Source organism: Parambassis ranga, chromosome 16 (assembly GCF_900634625.1).
Source record: "Parambassis ranga chromosome 16, fParRan2.1, whole genome shotgun sequence".
Classification (NCBI taxonomy): domain Eukaryota; kingdom Metazoa; phylum Chordata; class Actinopteri; family Ambassidae; genus Parambassis; species Parambassis ranga.
Genome location: NC_041036.1, coordinates 6,806,859 through 6,828,340, shown reverse-complemented (window position 1 = coordinate 6,828,340; position 21,482 = coordinate 6,806,859). Strand labels below are relative to the sequence as shown.

The window sequence follows — 21,482 nt, the reverse complement described above, 5'->3', positions numbered from 1 at the left end:
ATATCTCGGTTGGGTAGTCTTGTTCAAAGAATACTCTTTTCCCCTCAAAACGCAACTCCCTCTTCTTCCAGGCAGATCGGAGAACCATTTCTTTCATTTTATATTCCTGAAAGTAGATTATCACAGACCTTGGGCTGGATCCCTGTGGTGGCCGCGGTCCGAGGGATCTGTGACAGCGCTGTATCCCGAGTCCGGCCTCGGGGAGAGCCAGCTCCGAGTTAATGAACTTCTCAACAAAGTCCTGTATATTCTCACCTTCAGACCCCTCAGGAATCCCATGAATACGTAAGTTGTTCCTCCGGGATCGAGCTTCAAGGTCTGTAAGCTGGGTTTGAATGCTTTGCTGGACTTCCAGGGTGTGTGAAAGCAGCTCGTTAATGTCAACACTTTGTTCTTCCATATCCGCCACTCGTTGTTCCGTCTCTCCAACTCTTTCTGTTATTTCTTGCAGATCTTTGCCGATAGCACTTAGTTTCCGGTTGATATCCTCTCTAAAATCCGTCAGCTCCTTCTTCAGTACTCCAATGGTTTCAAAGTATTCCCTCTTCATGTCGGAGCGGACTGCTTTTATCTCTGTGATAATGTTAGCTTGGATAGCATCCATATCATCGTGTTTAGCTAAATTGCTAGTAGCTTCATGGCCGTCTTCGCCTTCTGACAATGAATTATCGTTGATATTCTGGTCCTGTTGCGATTTTCCTTTTGTCTTTCTTTTTCTGCCCCCTTCCATGCTTCTGACAGGTTATTTTAACACACAACACTGATATTTCAGGAGGGAGAAACAAGACCTAGCAGGAGCTCCTGATTTATGCTGCCGTTCTCTTCAGCTTCATACCGGAAGTCCCCCAATATGGTGCTTTTAAACCCCCAAACTTCATTCTACTTGCAAAGTCTTATATGAGAAGGTCAATATCTCACATTTGTCCATTAAATGTCAGGTACATCCAGCAGCTGGACAGCTTGGCTTAGCATAAAACAAGGACCAGAGGGGGAACTGGCTGGGCTAGGTTGATACTGAGCTCCAGCAGCCAGGAAATGAATAGAGATTCCAAGAAGCTCCTGTTCTCAGCCAAGATACACTCAACTTCTAAAACTAAGTATATTTTAAATTTTGTTACTTTCATATTGAACCAAACAAGCTGCTACATTAACACATGTGCTTACTGCTTTACAGTAACATATGTGTGTGATTCTGTTCTATCAAGTGCAGATAAATGGTTTATATATTGCTGCTCAGACATGGGAGCAAAAGACACGCAAGGTTGATGATTATTGGAAACACGGCCGGCCTCAAATGAGTCTCTACATCCCCTGCATAGTGTAAGTGTCTCATGGCACAGCTGTGTTATATTCTAAAAGAACAAACACAAACTATTTTCTACCTAACTACACCCAGAATCTATATCACTGAGCAGGAAGCAGCATGCATGGCGGCAGGCTCTTGTTTGGAAAAAAAAAACAAAAAAACTTTATCGGCACCTTTGCAGTGAAACATTCACCATGGATGAGTGCATGCTGCCTTCTGCACAGTAATACAGCTACCTGCGGTTCATCGTGTCGTGGCTGTGAAAGTGAAAACAACATTTGCCAAACAATTTCATGCTGTCCCAAAATGATGTCTTGTTTTGGTTCGATGTGACAAACTTCTTTATAACTCATAGAAAAGTTTAATATATTGAGCTTTCTATAAACTTTCTGGTTAAATTATATTTTAAACACGAAAATTTGTTTTTAGGGTGAACTGTCCCTTTAAACCCCAATAAACCTACAGGGTGCTTCTACGTTACAACAGTAGGCACATATACACATTCACAATATGTCAGACACACATTGTGGGCCGTGCAAGAGGAAATTAAAAAAAAAGAAAAACTGGGTCATCTCCTAACCCGTTACCTGTTAATAAACAGAAGGAACATCATATACTCACTGTACACAAACATACACAGGCAGACACACTGTCGTACGACATTACAGGACAGACAGACAGACAGAGGCATGTTTGCAACCCGTGTTTCTGCTGTGACACTCCTACTTAACGAGGTCTGTACTCTAAGCCATTACTCTCAAAAACAACCCGCCTACATATAACCTACACAGAGCCTCAACTCTGGAAACTATGTACTCCCACTGACTGTACACAGCCCACCCTTACATGGCCTTTGGCAGTATCTGTATGTTACTATTATTAATACAACAGCAGGAAAAATCCATTCCATCGTTTATGTATCAAATGCATAGGTAAGTCATTGTCTTTTTCTTTGCTGTGTGTCTGATATTGTCTGTTTCAGTATTTTCTCTAAGATTGAAGTTATGGCTCAGACTATGCCTTGCTGTGAGCAGGCTGGACGGCAATCAGGATTGTAATTTCAGCTAAATGTCTCCTTACTATCATCGAGTCTCATAAAACATTTGGTGATATGTATTTCTGCCACCAAAATGAGCGCCGTCACACAATGATGCACCCATTTAAAATCAGCCACCTTCTCTCTCACACACACACACACACACACACACACACACACACACACACACACACACACACTCTTATTTGAACAGTTTGACTGTCAGAGCTTCTTCCTATAGTCTGTTCTGCACTAATTAGTGTTCTATAAAATGTACACGCGTAGCAATCTGTCAGCCTGTTTCTCCTGGGACTTGTTGGGCCCCTGTAACATCCAGCTCATCACAGTTCCAGCTCAGGTATAGAGAATCAATCATCACGCTAGGAGAGAGATATTCATGCGCGACGTCGAACATCCACACGGCTGCCTAAAGACTCAACAAATGCTTTGGATTAAAAAGACACCAGTGTTTCAGCTGGCACGAGGTGGGAAGGTAGCAGTGATTTTGAAAAAAAAATATAGCTTCAGATATTACTGAAGTTGTATTGTGAGAAACATTAAGTTTAAAGAGAAAAAAACTTCCTGGATAAAGTCAGCTATCTGCAAAGTGCATGATCGAGCTGCCTTGCATGTTGCAGCAATATGTGCATACGATAAGAGAGTAAACTGTTATGTTAGCGTTAGCACAACATGACAGCGACCTGAAGAATATTACTTTTCTAGTTAGATGAGCAACATGAATGACTGGCCTGCACAAATTGGTAAAACAAAATTATGGGTTGTCACACGTTGGTATCACCAGTAAATGAATATATATATTTATTACTTAAGGTCTGTTACCCGGGTGTTCATCAATTCATCAAATACCCAAACACTTCCACCTCACAAAGTGTCAGGTACTCGTTTCTTCCAGGTATCACAATGTTCACATAACGGCCTTGCATTCCGTTACATTCAAAGGTTTGTGAGGACCCAGGTGCCATGGCTGTGATCGAAGCACATCTGAGGGGGGGAGTTATGGATTAAACAGGATGAAACACTTTGAAAACAACAAACATTGATGATTAGATACTTGTGGTGACAGGTACAGATTTCTGCAAATGTAGTTTAAGGCAGAAAGTAGTACTACCTGGGATTAGCATTGCCGTTGGAACTGAGGGAATTTCCAACGCGTATCTCAGCTCCATTGAGTCTTTCATGACAACAGTCTCGTCTGTTGGTGATGGTGACGCTGCTGATTCTGAACTTGTTCTGGAGGTCTAGTCTCCACCATGGATTAATTTCCAAGTTTGTGTGTGAACATGATCCATTGTCCCAGTGACTTGCATGATTTCCATCAAAGGCCCTTTCAGCAACAGCATCCCCAAACTGTGAAGACTGAGACACTCTTCCACCTAGTGCAACAGGAGTACCTGAACAATCACAGATTGGGATACTTACACTAAAGTCTTGATTGACTGGCCCCAAGCGGTTTGATAATAGTTGAACCAGTGTTACCTGAAGGTGGAACATTGACTTCCACCTCACAAAGTGTCAGGGATTCTTGTCTTCCAGGTATCACAATGTTCACGTACCGACCTTCCATTCCATTACACACAAAAGTTTGTGAGGATCCAGCTGGGATCGCTGTGATCACAGCACACCTGAAGAAAAAAAAACCTTTAGATTCAACTGCATTACATTATAAACCACTAGACAGTGATATCACAATTATTTATGATTAGAGACTGATGATTGTGGAAACGGATACACTTTTCTGTAATTATGGTTTAAATTAAGCACTGTTACCTGGGATTAGCATTGCCGTTGTCATTGAGAGAATTTCCAATGCGTATCTCGGCTCCATTCAGTCGTTCATGACAGCAGTCTCGTCTGTTGGTGATGGTGACTGTGCTGATGTTATACGTGTCCAGGAGGTCCAGTCTCCACCATGGATTTTGCTCCAAATTTGTGTGCGCGCATGATCTCTCTATCCAGTCGCTAGCACGATTTCCATCAAAGGCTCTTTCAGGGACAGCATCCCCAGACTGTGAAGACTGAGTCACTCTTCCATTTCGTAAAATAGGAAAACCTGAACAAATACTAACATTGAAGTCTTGATTTGACCCAGGCCAGTTTAACTAGGCTACAGCTGAACCGGGTTTTACCTGAAAGTTCACCGTGGACCTCCACCTCACAGAGCGTCAGGTATTTTTTTCTTCCAGGAATCACGATGTTCACATAACGGCCTTCCATTCCATTACAATCAAAAACTTGGGGCAGCCCAGCTGCTACAGCTGTGATCACAGCACATCTAAAGAAAAACAACCAGAACTAAATATTAAACAGGTTACCTTATCATAACCAATAATGAAACCCTTTACGAAGATCTCGCCATTATTTGTAATGACAGACGTAGACAGAAAGCACTGTTACCTGGGATTAGCATTGCCATTGGAACTGAGGGAATTTCCAATGCGTATCTCTGCTCCATTGAGTCTTTCATGACAGCAGTCTCGTCTGTTGGTGATGACAACAGTCTTGATCTTATATGCGTTCAGGAGGTCTAGTCTCCACCATGGACTCTCTTCCAAAATTGTGTGGGTACATGATTTCTTTTCCCAGAGACTTGCACAATTTCCATCTATGGCCCTTTCAGGGGCAGCGTCCTCAAACACAGAAGACTGAGTCACTTTTCCACTACGAGCAACGTTTGCACCTGGACAGTATAATAGTTTGACAAAGGCAGAAAATGTTCATTTTAACAGCATATGGTCATCACTTCTAAATACCTAAAATAATAATAACAAATTGTAAGTTTTTGTAAAATATGTTTTTCTATTTGGGTGAACATCAACAATATTGAGCTAAAAGTCTCACCATAACAGTCACATATCTGCCCTAGAAGGGATAATAAAACAAACAGGGCAGCTGGGGTCATCATCCTGTAGAGAAAGATTAAAGATTACCAGATTTCTTTGGAACAGTGACATTGTTTAAACAGCGATTTAAAATAAAAACTGTAGAATTTAATTTTTCTTTGATCTGTCAAGGGGCACAGAGTTACACAGTGATCATCAAGAATTTTTTTTTTCAAAATGTTTAAAAGTAAATGGGATTTCACATGTGTGAGGTAAACATAATATTGAAAATATAGCTACACAATCTGTGTATCAAGTAAAGATCAGGTATCACTTGTCAATCATTGTAGTCACATTGTGTGTTCATTTGTGACTCCTTATTCTAACCTGTAAAAACATGTAACTAGATCCACTAAATTATCGAGTTTGGGGTGTAGCTATGTAGCAGAGAGTCGTTCTTACCTTAAAAGCATAAAGTCCAAGAGACATAAGATGACCTGGATCAATGAGAGCATCCACAGACATATTTTCAAAGGACAAATATGATTGAAAAGAGAAGAAAAATAAAGGGAATCGTTTCATTTTACCGCAGTTGAGATATGTCAGAGTACTCACATGCAGAAACTCGCAGCGTTCCACATGTGTGCACAGACAGCAGGACTTTTATACTTTTATGCAAACAGCTGTTTGTTTACCATTGTGTATGAGACCTAAGTCCAGAGTATGGTCAATTATCAATTATAGACAGAAGAGATCATAGACTGTGTACAAAGAGGGACAATGTGAAAGAAAGGGGAAGTCAACACATCAGCCTCCTTAATATTCAATGGGACAGAACCCACTTTAAAAACTCAATTTTCATTTGTCACTTTTATTTCCACCCGTTGTTAGGTTTGGGCATTCGACCTACCTGGTTAAGTTTACAAAGGCATTGTGCAATGGGTTAAAACAGACCTTTGCACACCTCTGAACACATTTTAGGAAGCCAATCTTTAGTATGTCTTTCATAAGCCACACTGGCACCCTACAGATGACTCAGTTTGGCTCCCGGCATGCACATTACACCTACAGGTGTTGCTACTGTAGCTGTCACACATATGATAAGTCTCCCATATCAGGTTGCACCTGGGGATCACATGTACAGTTTACCTCTGTGTCGTGACTTGTTTCTCATTTTGTTTTTGATAAAGTGATGATATTACCATAATTACAATAGTTTGATGGATCAGAGCACAAGTGATGTCTTCTATAATAAAATCTCTGGCTGTTATTGGTTGGGTGCAACACACCACTGCCCCAAAGGCAATGGGCCAAAAAATGTTGTAGCAGCACAGCAACAAAAGACAATACAGTCATCTGCATGTTCATCACAGAAAATCCCAAAGCAGCAGGAATTAAAGCTTTTATTGGCAACTTTACACTTAAATTTGACTGCTTACATTTAGACTGTTTAGTTAGTGAAGTATGTCTTTTCTCTCTGTTGTTCTCCATCTCATTGTCACATCTCTCTTCAAGGCAAACCTTGAGTGCCTAGAACAAGACAATTTACAAAAATGTTGACTTTGTTTAGGACCTCTCCAGCACTTAGTCAATGACCTTTAACTTTCTGAGGAGGCTGGCGTCCTTCAACATCTTCAAGAAACTGCTGGCCAGCGTTCTTTTCTATGCTGAGGTGTGCTGGGGAGGCAGCATTAAGAAAAGGGCTGGACAAACTGATCCGAAGGGCAGGATCTGTGGCGGGCGCAGAGCTGGACTGTTTGGTTTCAGTGGCGGAGTCTGTCTCTAACCTGTTCCACCAACAGACAACTCCTCAGTCACTGAGTGCCCAGGGGTCACGACCTCAGCCACAGTCTGAATAATTTCTATGGACATTCATTTTTTTTCATTCTGCAGCTTTTGAGCATCTTTGCACATTCTATTGTTTAATTTTAGTTAATTCTCTTCAGTAAATAAACTGATGTATGTGATACTGGATGCTTTAATTTCACTCTAATAAAGTAATTTTACCTGTTTGACATCGACCACCTCACCACTCAGACCATGTGATGTCTTCAGATTCTGAGATCAAAGAAAAGTGCAATATTGTACTTGGGTACAGTCATACAGAGTAAATAAAAACATATATTTTCAAACTGCAGGAAAATCAGATGTGTTTTTTTTAAAGTATGATCTTGTGTGGGGCTGCAACCCGGCCCCAGATAAGCAGTTGATAATGGATGGATCTTTAGGGCAGAATGTTTTTGAGATGAGATTAGATCTGTGTGACAAAATACCAGATGTGTATCGTTTTGGTAACATAAGTAACTATGTAGCAACACTTTTGATTTCATTTTAAATTGACATGTAGGTTCCTTTCAGCTTTCCCTATACAGAAACCTATCCCTTGAAATGTTTTTGTGTGCCCTGTTTTTCTTTGCACTCTGCTGGAAGTAACCTGGATTCTGCTAAATTCTTGCATCACCCTCAAATTGACATTTTGGTTTACAAAATCACCAGATGTTAGAAAAAAGAACTTAAATATATTTAGTGAGATAGAACATTTTAAAGTATATAAAGCAACTGAATGGGACAAGAGTAAGGACTTTCAGGATGTCAAGTTATTTGGTGTGAGAGAACAAGATGTAGAGGATAGAGTTAGGCGGAAACGGATGATTCGCTGTGCTGCCCCCTGAAGGGAACAGCCGAAAGGAGAAGAAGATTTACAGATATGACTGTAAGCATTACAGAAACGGTAACATAAAACACAACCTTACCTACAAGTTCACCACTGACTTCCACCTCACAGAGTGTCAGGTACTCTTTTCTCCCAGGAATCACGATGTTCACATAACGTCCTTCCATTCCATTACACTCAAAGGTTTGAGTAGCTCCAGCTGGGATGGATGTGATCACAGCACATCTGAAGAAAAAGACAAACAGAATAATGGATTAAACAGCGATGATAAGACGATGATGCTGCTGTGGTGACAGATACAGTCAGCAAGCACTGTTACCTGGGATTAGCATTGCCGTTGTCACTGAGGGAATTTCCAATGCGTATCTCGGCTCCATTCAGTCTTTCAGGACAACAGTCTTTTCTGTTGGTGACGGTGACGGAGGTGATTTTATACGTGTTCAGGAGGTCTACACTCCACCATGGATTGTCCTCACGACTTGTATGGGTACATGAACTTTCACTGAAAATGCTAGCACGATTTCCATCAATGGCAGTTTCAGCGACAGCATTGGCAAATACTGAGGACTGAGTCGCTCTCCCAGCTTGAACAATAGGACAAGCCAAACTATTACATGCAATAATAGCATTGTTTGTAATAAACAGGATACTTGTTACAAATCATGATTTGACCCAACTCAACTATAGTTGAACTAGTTTTACCTGGATGTTGACCATTGACTTCCACCTCACAAAGTGTCAGGTATTCTTTTCTTCCAGGAATCACAATGTTCACATAACGACCTTCCATTCCATTACACTCAAAGGTTCTGGTATCTCCTGGTGGGATAGTCGTAATCACAGCACATCTGAGAAAAAGAGATGAACAGAATTATGAATTAAACAGGATTACTCTGTAAAACACTTTGCAAATATTTCACCATCAGTTGTGATACGATACTGATGATACTGGTGTGCTGGCAGACATTTTTCTGCACATGTAGTTAAGGGCAGAAAGCACTGTTACCTGGGATTAGCATTGCCGTTGTCAATGAGGGAATTTCCGATGCGTATCTCGGCTCCATTCAGTCTTTCATGACAACAGTCTTGTCTGTTGGTGATGGTGACTGTGTTGATTTTAGATGTGTCCAGGAGGTCCAGTCTCCACCATGGATTTTGCTGATGACCTGTGTGTGTGCATGATCCCTCTTGCCAGTCGCTATCATGATTTCCATCAATGGCCCTTGCAGCACCGCCAAACAGTGAAGACTGACTTGCCCTTCCATCTCGAGCGATATTTTTAGCTGGACAGTTGTAACAATTTGACAGAGGTTTTGCAGAAATTAGAGGAAAATACTAATTTAAACACAAAATTGTCAGCAAGTTTCATTTTTCCACATGAACAGAATGAGTTAAAAGTATAACCTCACCACAACAGCAATTTATCTGGACTCAAACAGATGAGGATAAAACTGAGAGCTGCGGTATAGACTTATAGAGAGTTTACCTGACAGTACACCATTGACTTCCACCTCACAGAGTGTCAGGAATTCTTTTCTCCCAGGAATCACAATGTTCACATAACGACCTTCCATTTCATTACACCTAAAGGTTTTGGTGGCTCCAGCTGGGATGGATGTGATCACAGCACATCTGAAGAAAAAGAAACATAAACATGGTTGCCTTAGAAAACCCAAACATCTCACCATCAGCTGGGATTGGATACTGATCATGCCTCCGTGCCTGCAGATACAGATTTCTGGAAAAGTTGTTTAAGGTAGAAAACACAGTTACCTGGGATTAGCGTTGTCATTATCACTGAGGGAATTTCCGATCTGTATCTCTGCTCCATTGAGTCTTTCATGACAACAGTCTTGTCTGTTAGTGATGGTGACAGAGCTGATTATATATGTATCCAGGAGGTCCAGTCTCCACCATGGATTTTGATCATGACCTGTGTGTGTACATGATCCCTCTCCCCAGATGCTAGCACGACTTCCATCGATGGCCATTTCAGGATCTCCAAACTGTGAAGACTGAGTCACTCTTCCACCTCGAGCAATATTTGCACCTGGAAAGTTTGACAAAGGTTTATCAGTATTAAACACACATATAAGATGTTATTCTGTCTCACTATAACTGACCTAGAGCAGCTAATAAGACAAATACAACTGTGATATCATCTTTTAGACAACTTACTTGAAAGAGTACTGTAGACCTCCACCTCACAGAGTGTCAGGTACTCTTTTCTCCCAGGAATCACAATGTTGACATAACGGCCTTCCATTCCATTACACTCAAAGGTTTTGGTAGCTCCAGCTGGGATAGATGTGATAACAGCACATCTGAAGAAAACAAGATATTGAATTATGGATTAAATGGAGTTACCCTATCAAACACTTTGCAACTATCTTTAATGATACTGATACAGTTTTCTACAAATGTAGTTTGGGGCAGAAAACACTGTTACCTGGGATTAGCATTGCCATTGCCCCTGAGGGAATTTCCAATGCGTATCTCAGCTCCACTGAGTCTCTCAGGACAACAGTCTTGTCTGTTAGTTATGATGACAGTGTTGATGTTATACGTGCCCTGGAGGTCTAGTCTCCACCATGGATTTTGATCATAACCTGTGTGTGTACAGGATCCATAATCCCAGATGCTAGCACGATTTCCATCAATGGCGCTTTCAGGGGCACCATACAGCGAAGACTGAGTCACTCTTCCAACTCGAGCAATATTTGTGGCTGGAAAGTTTGACAAAGGTACACCGAAATTAGAGAGAAATGCTAATTTATAAGGATTATTGATTATCAACTATATGAGTTAGCATAATGGCACCAGGAGAGCTGTCTCACAATGAGACAAACATGACAGATGTAGTCACAATCCTGTAGAGTTTACCTGAAAGTTGACTATTGACTTCCACCTCACAGAGCGTCAGGTATTCTTTTCTCCCAGGAATCACAATGTTCACATAACGGCCTTCCATTCCATTACACTCAAAGGTTTGGGTAGCTCCAGCTGGGATGGATGTGATCACAGCACATCTGAAGAAAAACAAAAAAACAAATAAGAGTTAAAAAAATAAAACGATTCACAATTATCACATCACATGTTGTGAGTAAATACTGAAAATGCTATTGTGGTGACAGATACAGTTTTCTGCGGGTTGTGTAATTCAGGTGTTGTTACCTGGGATTATTATTGCCATCGTTAGTAAGGATGTTTCCAATGCGTATCTCGGCTCCGTTGAGTCTTTCATCACAACAGTCTTGTCTGTTGGTGATGGTGACTGTGTTGATTTTATACGTGTCCAGGAGGTCCAGTCTCCACCATGGGTTTTGGTCATGACCTGTGTGGGTACATATTCCATCTCCCCAGATGCTACCCTGATTTCCATCAATGGCCAATTTAGGGTCCCCAAACTGGGAAGACTGAGTCACTCTTCCACCTCGAGCAATATTTTCAGCTGGAAGGTTTGACAAAGATTTTGCACAATTTTTTATATATATATATATATATATAGTATATATATGTTTAGATTTACCTGTACTGCTGCCAACGTTCTGACATATATAATATCTGAGAACTGTGCAGTGTGTGGTCCCAGCTACATCATCACATTACATTATTCCCAACATGGGCAATGAATATCACACACAATGTCAGTGAGAAAATAATCAGAAATGCAACATACCGTATCTAACATATATTTCAAAGGTGAATTTTTTTTAATTCTAGAAATCCAATAGCATGAGTCAAAAGTACAAGCTCACAATAACAACCACCTATCTGCCCTAGAACATTTAATAAGAAAACAAGAGATCTTACCTGAAAGAGTACTGTAGACCTCCACCTCACAGAGTGTCAGGTACTCTTTTCTCCCAGGAATCACAATGTTGACATAACGACCTTCCATTCCATTACACTCAAAGGTTACGGTAGCTCCTGCTAGGATAGTGGTGATCACAGCACATCTTAGGAAAGAAAGATAAATCATCAGAACAGTGTAACAAATATCTAACCATTAGTTGAATTGAGATTATATTGATGCTGTTGTGGTGACAGATAAAGTTTGCTTCAAACATAGAATAAGGCAGAAAGACCATTACCTGGGATTAGCATTGCCGTTGTCATTGAGGGAATTTCCAATGCGTATCTCGGCTCCATTCAGTCTTTCATGACAACAGTCTCGTCTGTTGATGATGGTGATGGTGTTGATTTTATACACGTCCATGAGGTCCAGTCTCCACCATGGATTTTGATCATAACCTGTGTGTGTACATATTCCATCTCCCCAGATGCTACCCTGATTTCCATCAATGGCCAATTTAGGGTCCCCAAACTGGGAAGACTGAGTCACTCTTCCACCTCGAGCAATATTTGCAGCTGGAATGATGTCCGTTGTAGAGACCTTACGTTTAGGTTCACTATTGACTTCCACCTCACAGAGAGTCAGGTACTCTTTTCTCCCAGGAATCACAATGTTCACATAACGGCCTTCCATTCCATTACACTCAAAGGTTTGGGTAGCTCCAGCTGGGATGGATGTGATCACAGCACATCTGAAGAAAAACAAAAAAACAAATAAGAGTTAAAAAAATAAAACGATTCACAATTATCACATCACATGTTGTGAGTAAATACTGATAATGCTGTTGTGGTGACAGACACAGTTTTCTGCGGGTTGTGTAATTCAGGTGTTGTTACCTGGGATTATTATTGCCATCGTTAGTAAGGATGTTTCCAATGCGTATCTCGGCTCCGTTGAGTCTTTCATCACAACAGTCTTGTCTGTTGGTGATGGTGACTGTGTTGATTTTATACGTGTCCAGGAGGTCCAGTCTCCACCATGGGTTTTGGTCATGACCTGTGTGGGTACATATTCCATCTCCCCAGATGCTACCCTGATTTCCATCAATGGCCAATTTAGGGTCCCCAAACTGGGAAGACTGAGTCACTCTTCCACCTCGAGCAATATTTGCAGCTGGAAGGTTTGACAAAGATTTTGCACAATTTTTTATATATATATAGCATATATATGTTTAGATTTACCTGTACTGCTGCCAACGTTCTGCCATATATAAAATCTGAGAACTGTTCAGTGTGTAGTCCCAGCTACATCATCACATTACATTATTCCCAACATAGACAATGAATATCACACACAATGTCAGTGAGAAAATAATCAGAAATGCAACATACTGTATCTAACATATATTTCAAAGGTGAATTTTTTTTAATTCTAGAAATCCAATAGCATGAGTCAAAAGTACAAGCTCACAATAACAACCACCTATCTGCCCTAGAACATTTAATAAGAAAACAAGAGATCTTACCTGAAAGAGTACTGTAGACCTCCACCTCACAGAGTGTCAGGTACTCTTTTCTCCCAGGAATCACAATGTTGACATAACGACCTTCCATTCCATTACACTCAAAGGTTACGGTAGCTCCTGCTAGGATAGTGGTGATCACAGCACATCTTAGGAAAGAAAGATAAATCATCAGAACAGTGTAACAAATATCTAACCATTAGTTGAATTGAGATTATATTGATGCTGTTGTGGTGACAGATAAAGTTTGCTTCAAACATAGAATAAGGCAGAAAGACCATTACCTGGGATTAGCATTGCCGTTGTCTTTGAGGGAATTTCCAATGCGTATCTCGGCTCCATTCAGTCTTTCATGACAACAGTCTCGTCTGTTGATGATGGTGATGGTGTTGATTTTATACACGTCCATGAGGTCCAGTCTCCACCATGGATTTTGATCATAACCTGTGTGTGTACATATTCCATCTCCCCAGATGCTACCCTGATTTCCATCAATGGCCAATTTAGGGTCCCCAAACTGGGAAGACTGAGTCACTCTTCCACCTCGAGCAATATTTGCAGCTGGAATGATGTCCGTTGTAGAGACCTTACGTTTAGGTTCACTATTGACTTCCACCTCACAGAGAGTCAGGTACTCTTTTCTCCCAGGAATCACAATGTTCACATAACGGCCTTCCATTCCATTACACTCAAAGGTTTGGGTAGCTCCAGCTGGGATGGATGTGATCACAGCACATCTGAAGAAAAACAAAAAAACAAATAAGAGTTAAAAAAATAAAACGATTCACAATTATCACATCACATGTTGTGAGTAAATACTGATAATGCTGTTGTGGTGACAGATACAGTTTTCTGCGGGTTGTGTAATTCAGGTGTTGTTACCTGGGATTATTATTGCCATCGTTAGTAAGGATGTTTCCAATGCGTATCTCGGCTCCGTTGAGTCTTTCATCACAACAGTCTTGTCTGTTGGTGATGGTGACTGTGTTGATTTTATACGTGTCCAGGAGGTCCAGTCTCCACCATGGGTTTTGGTCATGACCTGTGTGGGTACATATTCCATCTCCCCAGATGCTACCCTGATTTCCATCAATGGCCAATTTAGGGTCCCCAAACTGGGAAGACTGAGTCACTCTTCCACCTCGAGCAATATTTGCAGCTGGAAGGTTTGACAAAGATTTTGCACAATTTTTTATATATATATAGCATATATATGTTTAGATTTACCTGTACTGCTGCCAACGTTCTGCCATATATAAAATCTGAGAACTGTTCAGTGTGTAGTCCCAGCTACATCATCACATTACATTATTCCCAACATAGACAATGAATATCACACACAATGTCAGTGAGAAAATAATCAGAAATGCAACATACTGTATCTAACATATATTTCAAAGGTGAATTTTTTTTAATTCTAGAAATCCAATAGCATGAGTCAAAAGTACAAGCTCACAATAACAACCACCTATCTGCCCTAGAACATTTAATAAGAAAACAAGAGATCTTACCTGAAAGAGTACTGTAGACCTCCACCTCACAGAGTGTCAGGTACTCTTTTCTCCCAGGAATCACAATGTTGACATAACGACCTTCCATTCCATTACACTCAAAGGTTACGGTAGCTCCTGCTAGGATAGTGGTGATCACAGCACATCTTAGGAAAGAAAGATAAATCATCAGAACAGTGTAACAAATATCTAACCATTAGTTGAATTGAGATTATATTGATGCTGTTGTGGTGACAGATAAAGTTTGCTTCAAACATAGAATAAGGCAGAAAGACCATTACCTGGGATTAGCATTGCCGTTGTCTTTGAGGGAATTTCCAATGCGTATCTCGGCTCCATTCAGTCTTTCATGACAACAGTCTCGTCTGTTGATGATGGTGATGGTGTTGATTTTATACACGTCCATGAGGTCCAGTCTCCACCATGGATTTTGATCATAACCTGTGTGTGTACATATTCCATCTCCCCAGATGCTACCCTGATTTCCATCAATGGCCAATTTAGGGTCCCCAAACTGGGAAGACTGAGTCACTCTTCCACCTCGAGCAATATTTGCAGCTGGAATGATGTCCGTTGTAGAGACCTTACGTTTAGGTTCACTATTGACTTCCACCTCACAGAGAGTCAGGTACTCTTTTCTCCCAGGAATCACAATGTTCACATAACGGCCTTCCATTCCATTACACTCAAAGGTTTGGGTAGCTCCAGCTGGGATGGATGTGATCACAGCACATCTGAAGAAAAACAAAAAAACAAATAAGAGTTAAAAAAATAAAACGATTCACAATTATCACATCACATGTTGTGAGTAAATACTGATAATGCTGTTGTGGTGACAGACACAGTTTTCTGCGGGTTGTGTAATTCAGGTGTTGTTACCTGGGATTATTATTGCCATCGTTAGTAAGGATGTTTCCAATGCGTATCTCGGCTCCGTTGAGTCTTTCATCACAACAGTCTTGTCTGTTGGTGATGGTGACTGTGTTGATTTTATACGTGTCCAGGAGGTCCAGTCTCCACCATGGGTTTTGGTCATGACCTGTGTGGGTACATATTCCATCTCCCCAGATGCTACCCTGATTTCCATCAATGGCCAATTTAGGGTCCCCAAACTGGGAAGACTGAGTCACTCTTCCACCTCGAGCAATATTTGCAGCTGGAAGGTTTGACAAAGATTTTGCACAATTTTTTATATATATATAGCATATATATGTTTAGATTTACCTGTACTGCTGCCAACGTTCTGCCATATATAAAATCTGAGAACTGTTCAGTGTGTAGTCCCAGCTACATCATCACATTACATTATTCCCAACATAGACAATGAATATCACACACAATGTCAGTGAGAAAATAATCAGAAATGCAACATACTGTATCTAACATATATTTCAAAGGTGAATTTTTTTTAATTCTAGAAATCCAATAGCATGAGTCAAAAGTACAAGCTCACAATAACAACCACCTATCTGCCCTAGAACATTTAATAAGAAAACAAGAGATCTTACCTGAAAGAGTACTGTAGACCTCCACCTCACAGAGTGTCAGGTACTCTTTTCTCCCAGGAATCACAATGTTGACATAACGACCTTCCATTCCATTACACTCAAAGGTTACGGTAGCTCCTGCTAGGATAGTGGTGATCACAGCACATCTTAGGAAAGAAAGATAAATCATCAGAACAGTGTAACAAATATCTAACCATTAGTTGAATTGAGATTATATTGATGCTGTTGTGGTGACAGATAAAGTTTGCTTCAAACATAGAATAAGGCAGAAAGACCATTACCTGGGATTAGCATTGCCGTTGTCTTTGAGGGAATTTCCAATGCGTATCTCGGCTCCATTCAGTCTTTCATGACAACAGTCTCGTCTGTTGATGATGGTGATGGTGTTGATTTTATACACGTCCATGAGGTCCAGTCTCCACCATGGATTTTGATCATAACCTGTGTGTGTACATATTCCATCTCCCCAGATGCTACCCTGATTTCCATCAATGGCCAATTTAGGGTCCCCAAACTGGGAAGACTGAGTCACTCTTCCACCTCGAGCAATATTTGCAGCTGGAAGGTTTGACAAAGATTTTGCACAATTTTTTATATATATATAGCATATATATGTTTAGATTTACCTGTACTGCTGCCAACGTTCTGCCATATATAAAATCTGAGAACTGTTCAGTGTGTAGTCCCAGCTACATCATCACATTACATTATTCCCAACATAGACAATGAATATCACACACAATGTCAGTGAGAAAATAATCAGAAATGCAACATACTGTATCTAACATATATTTCAAAGGTGAATTTTTTTTAATTCTAGAAATCCAATAGCATGAGTCAAAAGTACAAGCTCACAATAACAACCACCTATCTGCCCTAGAACATTTAATAAGAAAACAAGAGATCTTACCTGAAAGAGTACTGTAGACCTCCACCTCACAGAGTGTCAGGTACTCTTTTCTCCCAGGAATCACAATGTTGACATAACGACCTTCCATTCCATTACAGTCAAAGGTTTGGGTAGCTGCTGCTAGGATAGTGGTGATCACAACACATCTTAGGAAAGAAAGATAAATCATCAGAACAGTGTAACAAATATCTAACCATTAGTTGAATTGAGATTATATTGATGCTGTTGTGGTGACAGATAAAGTTTGCTTCAAACATAGAATAAGGCAGAAAGACCATTACCTGGGATTAGCATTGCCGTTGTCATTGAGGGAATTTCCAATGCGTATCTCGGCTCCATTCAGTCTTTCATGACAACAGTCTCGTCTGTTGATGATGGTGATGGTGTTGATTTTATACACGTCCATGAGGTCCAGTCTCCACCATGGATTTTGATCATAACCTGTGTGTGTACATATTCCATCTCCCCAGATGCTACCCTGATTTCCATCAATGGCCAATTTAGGGTCACCAAACTGGGAAGACTGAGTCACTCTTCCACCTCGAGCAATATTTGCAGCTGGAATGATGTCCGTTGTAGAGACCTTACGTTTAGGTTCACTATTGACTTCCAACTCACAGAGAGTCAGGTACTCTTTTCTCCCAGGAATCACAATGTTCACATAACGGCCTTCCATTCCATTACACTCAAAGGTTTGGGTAGCTCCAGCTGGGATGGATGTGATCACAGCACATCTGAAGAAAAACAAAAAAACAAATAAGAGTTAAAAAAAATAAAACGATTCACAATTATCACATCACATGTTGTGAGTAAATACTGATAATGCTGTTGTGGTGACAGATACAGTTTTCTGCGGGTTGTGTAATTCAGGTGTTGTTACCTGGGATTATTATTGCCATCGTTAGTAAGGATGTTTCCAATGCGTATCTCGGCTCCGTTGAGTCTTTCATCACAACAGTCTTGTCTGTTGGTGATGGTGACTGTGTTGATTTTATACGTGTCCAGGAGGTCCAGTCTCCACCATGGGTTTTGGTCATGACCTGTGTGGGTACATATTCCATCTCCCCAGATGCTACCCTGATTTCCATCAATGGCCAATTTAGGGTCCCCAAACTGGGAAGACTGAGTCACTCTTCCACCTCGAGCAATATTTTCAGCTGGAAGGTTTGACAAAGATTTTGCACAATTTTTTATATATATATATATATATATAGTATATATATGTTTAGATTTACCTGTACTGCTGCCAACGTTCTGCCATATATAAAATCTGAGAACTGTTCAGTGTGTAGTCCCAGCTACATCATCACATTACATTATTCCCAACATAGACAATGAATATCACACACAATGTCAGTGAGAAAATAATCAGAAATGCAACATACCGTATCTAACATATATTTCAAAGGTGAATTTTTTTTAATTCTAGAAATCCAATAGCATGAGTCAAAAGTACAAGCTCACAATAACAACCACCTATCTGCCCTAGAACATTTAATAAGAAAACAAGAGATCTTACCTGAAAGAGTACTGTAGACCTCCACCTCACAGAGTGTCAGGTACTCTTTTCTCCCAGGAATCACAATGTTGACATAACGACCTTCCATTCCATTACACTCAAAGGTTACGGTAGCTCCTGCTAGGATAGTGGTGATCACAGCACATCTTAGGAAAGAAAGATAAATCATCAGAACAGTGTAACAAATATCTAACCATTAGTTGAATTGAGATTATATTGATGCTGTTGTGGTGACAGATAAAGTTTGCTTCAAACATAGAATAAGGCAGAAAGACCATTACCTGGGATTAGCATTGCCGTTATCACTGAGGGAATTTCCAATGCGTATCTCGGCTCCATTCAGTCTTTCATGACAGCAGTCTCGTCTGTTGATGATGGTGATGGTGTTGATTTTATACACGTCCATGAGGTCCAGTCTCCACCATGGATTTTGATCATAACCTGTGTGTGTACATATTCCATCTCCCCAGATGCTACCCTGATTTCCATCAATGGCCAATTTAGGGTCACCAAACTGGGAAGACTGAGTCACTCTTCCACCTCGAGCAATATTTGCTGCTGGAATGGTGTCTGCTGTAGAGACCTTACGTTTTGGTTCACTATCTACTTCCACCTCACAGAGTGTCAGGAATTCTCTTCTCCCAGGAATCACAATGTTCACATAACGACCTTCCATTCCATTACACTCAAAGGTTTGGGTGGTTCCAGCTGGGATAGTCGTGATCACAGCACAACTGAAGTAAAAGAAAGATAAACATATACAATTATGGATTAGATAGTGTTAAAGTATAAAACACTCTGCAGGTACCATCAGCAGTAGGTACTGATGATGCTGTTGTGGTGACAGTTACAGTTTTCTGGAGAGTTTGAGTCAAGCACTGTTACCTGGGATTAGCATTGCCGTTGTCATTGAGGGAATTTCCAATGCGTATCTCGGCTCCATTGAGTCTTTCATGGCAACAGTCTCGTCTGTTGGTGATGGTGACGGAGGTGATTGTATACGTGTCCAGGAGGTCAAGTCTCCACCAGGGATTTCGATCATAACTTGTGTGTGTACATGCTCCATCATTCCAGAAGCCACCACGATTTCCATCAATGGCCCTTTCAGGACCATACCAAAATGGTGAAGACTGAGTCGCACTTCCACGTAGAGCGATATTTTCACCTGGAAAGGTATAACAGTTGAAAAAGTTTCAGCAGAGTTATCAGCACTTTTTATGTAGCTTCACTTCTATTCTGTCCACTTTTTTACTTTTACTTTCTATATATTGTAGCGGTATTGCCAAATAGAAAACATAAATACACTGCCCAATAAGCATTATGCACAATTTCAATGAGAAAATACTTGAAACATTCATTATAGAGTATTTACACAAGTCAAATGTAACCTGCCCTAGAACAGATAATAAGAACAACACAACAGCATAGGGTATCATCTTAAGAAGACCTTACCTGAAAGTCCACTGTAGACTTCCACCTCACAGAGCGTCAGGTATTCTTTTCTCCCAGGAATCATGATGTTCACATAACGACCTCGCATTCCATTGCAATCGAAGGACTGGGTGCTTCCAGGTTGGATAGTTGTGATCACAGCACATCTGAAGAAAAAAATAAAGAAACAAAATTATGGATTAAACAGGGTTACAGTATAAAACACTCTGCAATTGCATGCATTCATTTGCACTTTTACCTGGGATTAGCATTGCCATTGTCATTGAGGGAATTTCCAATGCGTATCTCGGCTCCATTGAGTCTTTCATGACAACAGTCTTGTCTGTTGGTGATGGTGACGGTGTCGATTTTAAAGGAGTCCATGAGGTCCAGTCTCCACCATGGGTTTTGGTCATGAGTTGTGTGTGTGCATGATCCATAATCAAAGATGCTAGTACGATTTCCATCAATGGCCATCTTAGGGTCCCCAAACTGTGTAGACTGAGTGACTTTTCCAGCTCGAGCAATATTTGCAGCTGGAAAGTTGTACGTTGTAGAGGATTAGAAGAGATGATCAAAAATAATAATTTAAACAGCTAGCTTTTTTTCATGCACTTTTACTTTCTACAAACACACAGAGATAAATAAACTGTCCAATAAAAAATATGCACAATTTCAGTGAGAAAATACTAAACATATAGTATTAAACACACGTCGCATTTGAGTAAACATTAACAATATGAGATACCAGTAGTTATAATAAGTATAATCTCACCATGACAGCTGCCTATCTGTCCCAGAACACACAGTAAGACTATAACAACTGCTGAGGTCATCATCCTGTAGAGACAGATGAAAGATTATCATTCACTCACGATCACTTGGAAAAAAAAAAAGTCAAACTTTGTTTGCATTTTAAATCTGCCTCATTACTGCCACAGCTACAGACATAATATAATTGTTGCACTTCTACACATGTGCAGGATGTGATTACCTGCCAAAATGACTCTTACTAATAAAAAACAGAAAATACAAGAAAAACAACATGTATCATTTCATTTTTACCAAAGTCGGGACGTTCACAAGTACCTTGCAAGTTGATGTAGTCTGCATGCGAACACACAGAAGGGACTTTTATACTTTTGTGCTCTGCAAACAGCTGTTTTGTAGCCTTGAACTCTTTTATTTGGACCCTTTCGCAATGTTTACACACATCTTTAGTGAAAACCGATCAATGTATAAAACCTGACTTCAGGTCTGATCAAATGTCGAGTGACAAATAATAGAGACCAGAGAATATATATATAAAGATGGTCAATGCGCAGCTTAATGTGACACCCTAACTTGATGTAAGAGGGATGGGTGAAACGCACCACAGTTTAGATGTAAAGACCAACCTTGAGTCCCTAGAACAAGAACATCCCACAGC

The 21,482-nt window shown here is 40.4% G+C and overlaps 2 protein-coding genes across 13 annotated transcripts; both read right to left on the bottom strand.

Moving 5' to 3' along the window:
• Positions 1-1,685: 1,685 nt before the first annotated feature.
• LOC114448631 (uncharacterized) lies at positions 1,686-6,412 on the bottom strand. 2 transcript variants are annotated; one of them, XM_028425713.1, is made up of 9 exons: positions 5,798-6,412; positions 5,645-5,679; positions 5,202-5,266; positions 4,758-5,040; positions 4,490-4,635; positions 4,131-4,413; positions 3,840-3,985; positions 3,472-3,754; positions 1,686-3,344 (listed from the first exon to the last, which is right to left on the bottom strand). In XM_028425713.1, the coding sequence occupies exons 2-9, from the start codon at positions 5,653-5,655 to the stop codon at positions 3,194-3,196; spliced, it is 1,368 nt and encodes a 455-aa protein (XP_028281514.1). In that variant the 5' UTR covers positions 5,656-5,679; positions 5,798-6,412; the 3' UTR covers positions 1,686-3,193. The 2 variants fall into 2 exon arrangements, with proteins under 2 accessions (XP_028281514.1, XP_028281513.1); XM_028425712.1 differs by having other exon boundaries at positions 5,645-6,412.
• A 159-nt stretch (positions 6,413-6,571) lies between these two features.
• Positions 6,572-21,233, bottom strand: LOC114448621 (uncharacterized). 11 transcript variants are annotated; one of them, XM_028425684.1, is made up of 33 exons: positions 21,143-21,233; positions 20,829-20,893; positions 20,313-20,589; positions 20,075-20,220; positions 19,508-19,787; positions 18,904-19,356; positions 18,623-18,768; positions 17,984-18,260; positions 17,385-17,837; positions 17,104-17,249; positions 16,475-16,751; positions 16,194-16,339; positions 15,565-15,841; positions 14,967-15,419; positions 14,686-14,831; positions 14,057-14,333; positions 13,459-13,911; positions 13,178-13,323; positions 12,549-12,825; positions 11,951-12,403; positions 11,670-11,815; positions 11,031-11,307; positions 10,740-10,885; positions 10,306-10,582; positions 10,035-10,180; positions 9,630-9,906; positions 9,343-9,488; positions 8,863-9,139; positions 8,559-8,704; positions 8,176-8,440; positions 7,936-8,081; positions 7,190-7,240; positions 6,572-6,712 (listed from the first exon to the last, which is right to left on the bottom strand). In XM_028425684.1, the coding sequence occupies exons 2-32, from the start codon at positions 20,890-20,892 to the stop codon at positions 7,209-7,211; spliced, it is 7,428 nt and encodes a 2,475-aa protein (XP_028281485.1). In that variant the 5' UTR covers position 20,893; positions 21,143-21,233; the 3' UTR covers positions 6,572-6,712; positions 7,190-7,208. The 11 variants fall into 11 exon arrangements, with proteins under 11 accessions (XP_028281485.1, XP_028281492.1, XP_028281486.1 ...); XM_028425691.1 differs by having other exon boundaries at positions 18,623-18,703; positions 19,292-19,356; XM_028425685.1 differs by having other exon boundaries at positions 21,119-21,185.
• Positions 21,234-21,482: the final 249 nt, after the last annotated feature.

What these genes read in the sequence shown, in the direction of transcription:
- LOC114448631 (XM_028425712.1), bottom strand. Translation starts at nt 5,697, where the DNA reads ATGCTCTCATTGATCCAGGTCATCTTATGTCTCTTGGACTTTATGCTT. An exon ending in AACGGCAATGCTAATCCCAG is followed by an intron (nt 3,986 to 4,130) that starts GTAACAGTGCTT and finishes TTTTTTCTTCAG; the next exon opens with GTGTGCTGTGATCACAGCGA. An exon ending in AACGGCAATGCTAATCCCAG is followed by an intron (nt 3,345 to 3,471) that starts GTAGTACTACTT and finishes TCCCCCCCTCAG; the next exon opens with ATGTGCTTCGATCACAGCCA.
- LOC114448621 (XM_028425684.1), bottom strand. Translation starts at nt 20,892, where the DNA reads ATGATGACCTCAGCAGTTGTTATAGTCTTACTGTGTGTTCTGGGACAG. An exon ending in GGTCTACAGTACTCTTTCAG is followed by an intron (nt 11,308 to 11,669) that starts GTAAGATCTCTT and finishes CAAACCTTCCAG; the next exon opens with CTGAAAATATTGCTCGAGGT. An exon ending in AGTCAATGGTGTACTGTCAG is followed by an intron (nt 9,140 to 9,342) that starts GTAAACTCTCTA and finishes ACAACTGTCCAG; the next exon opens with CTAAAAATATCGCTCGAGAT.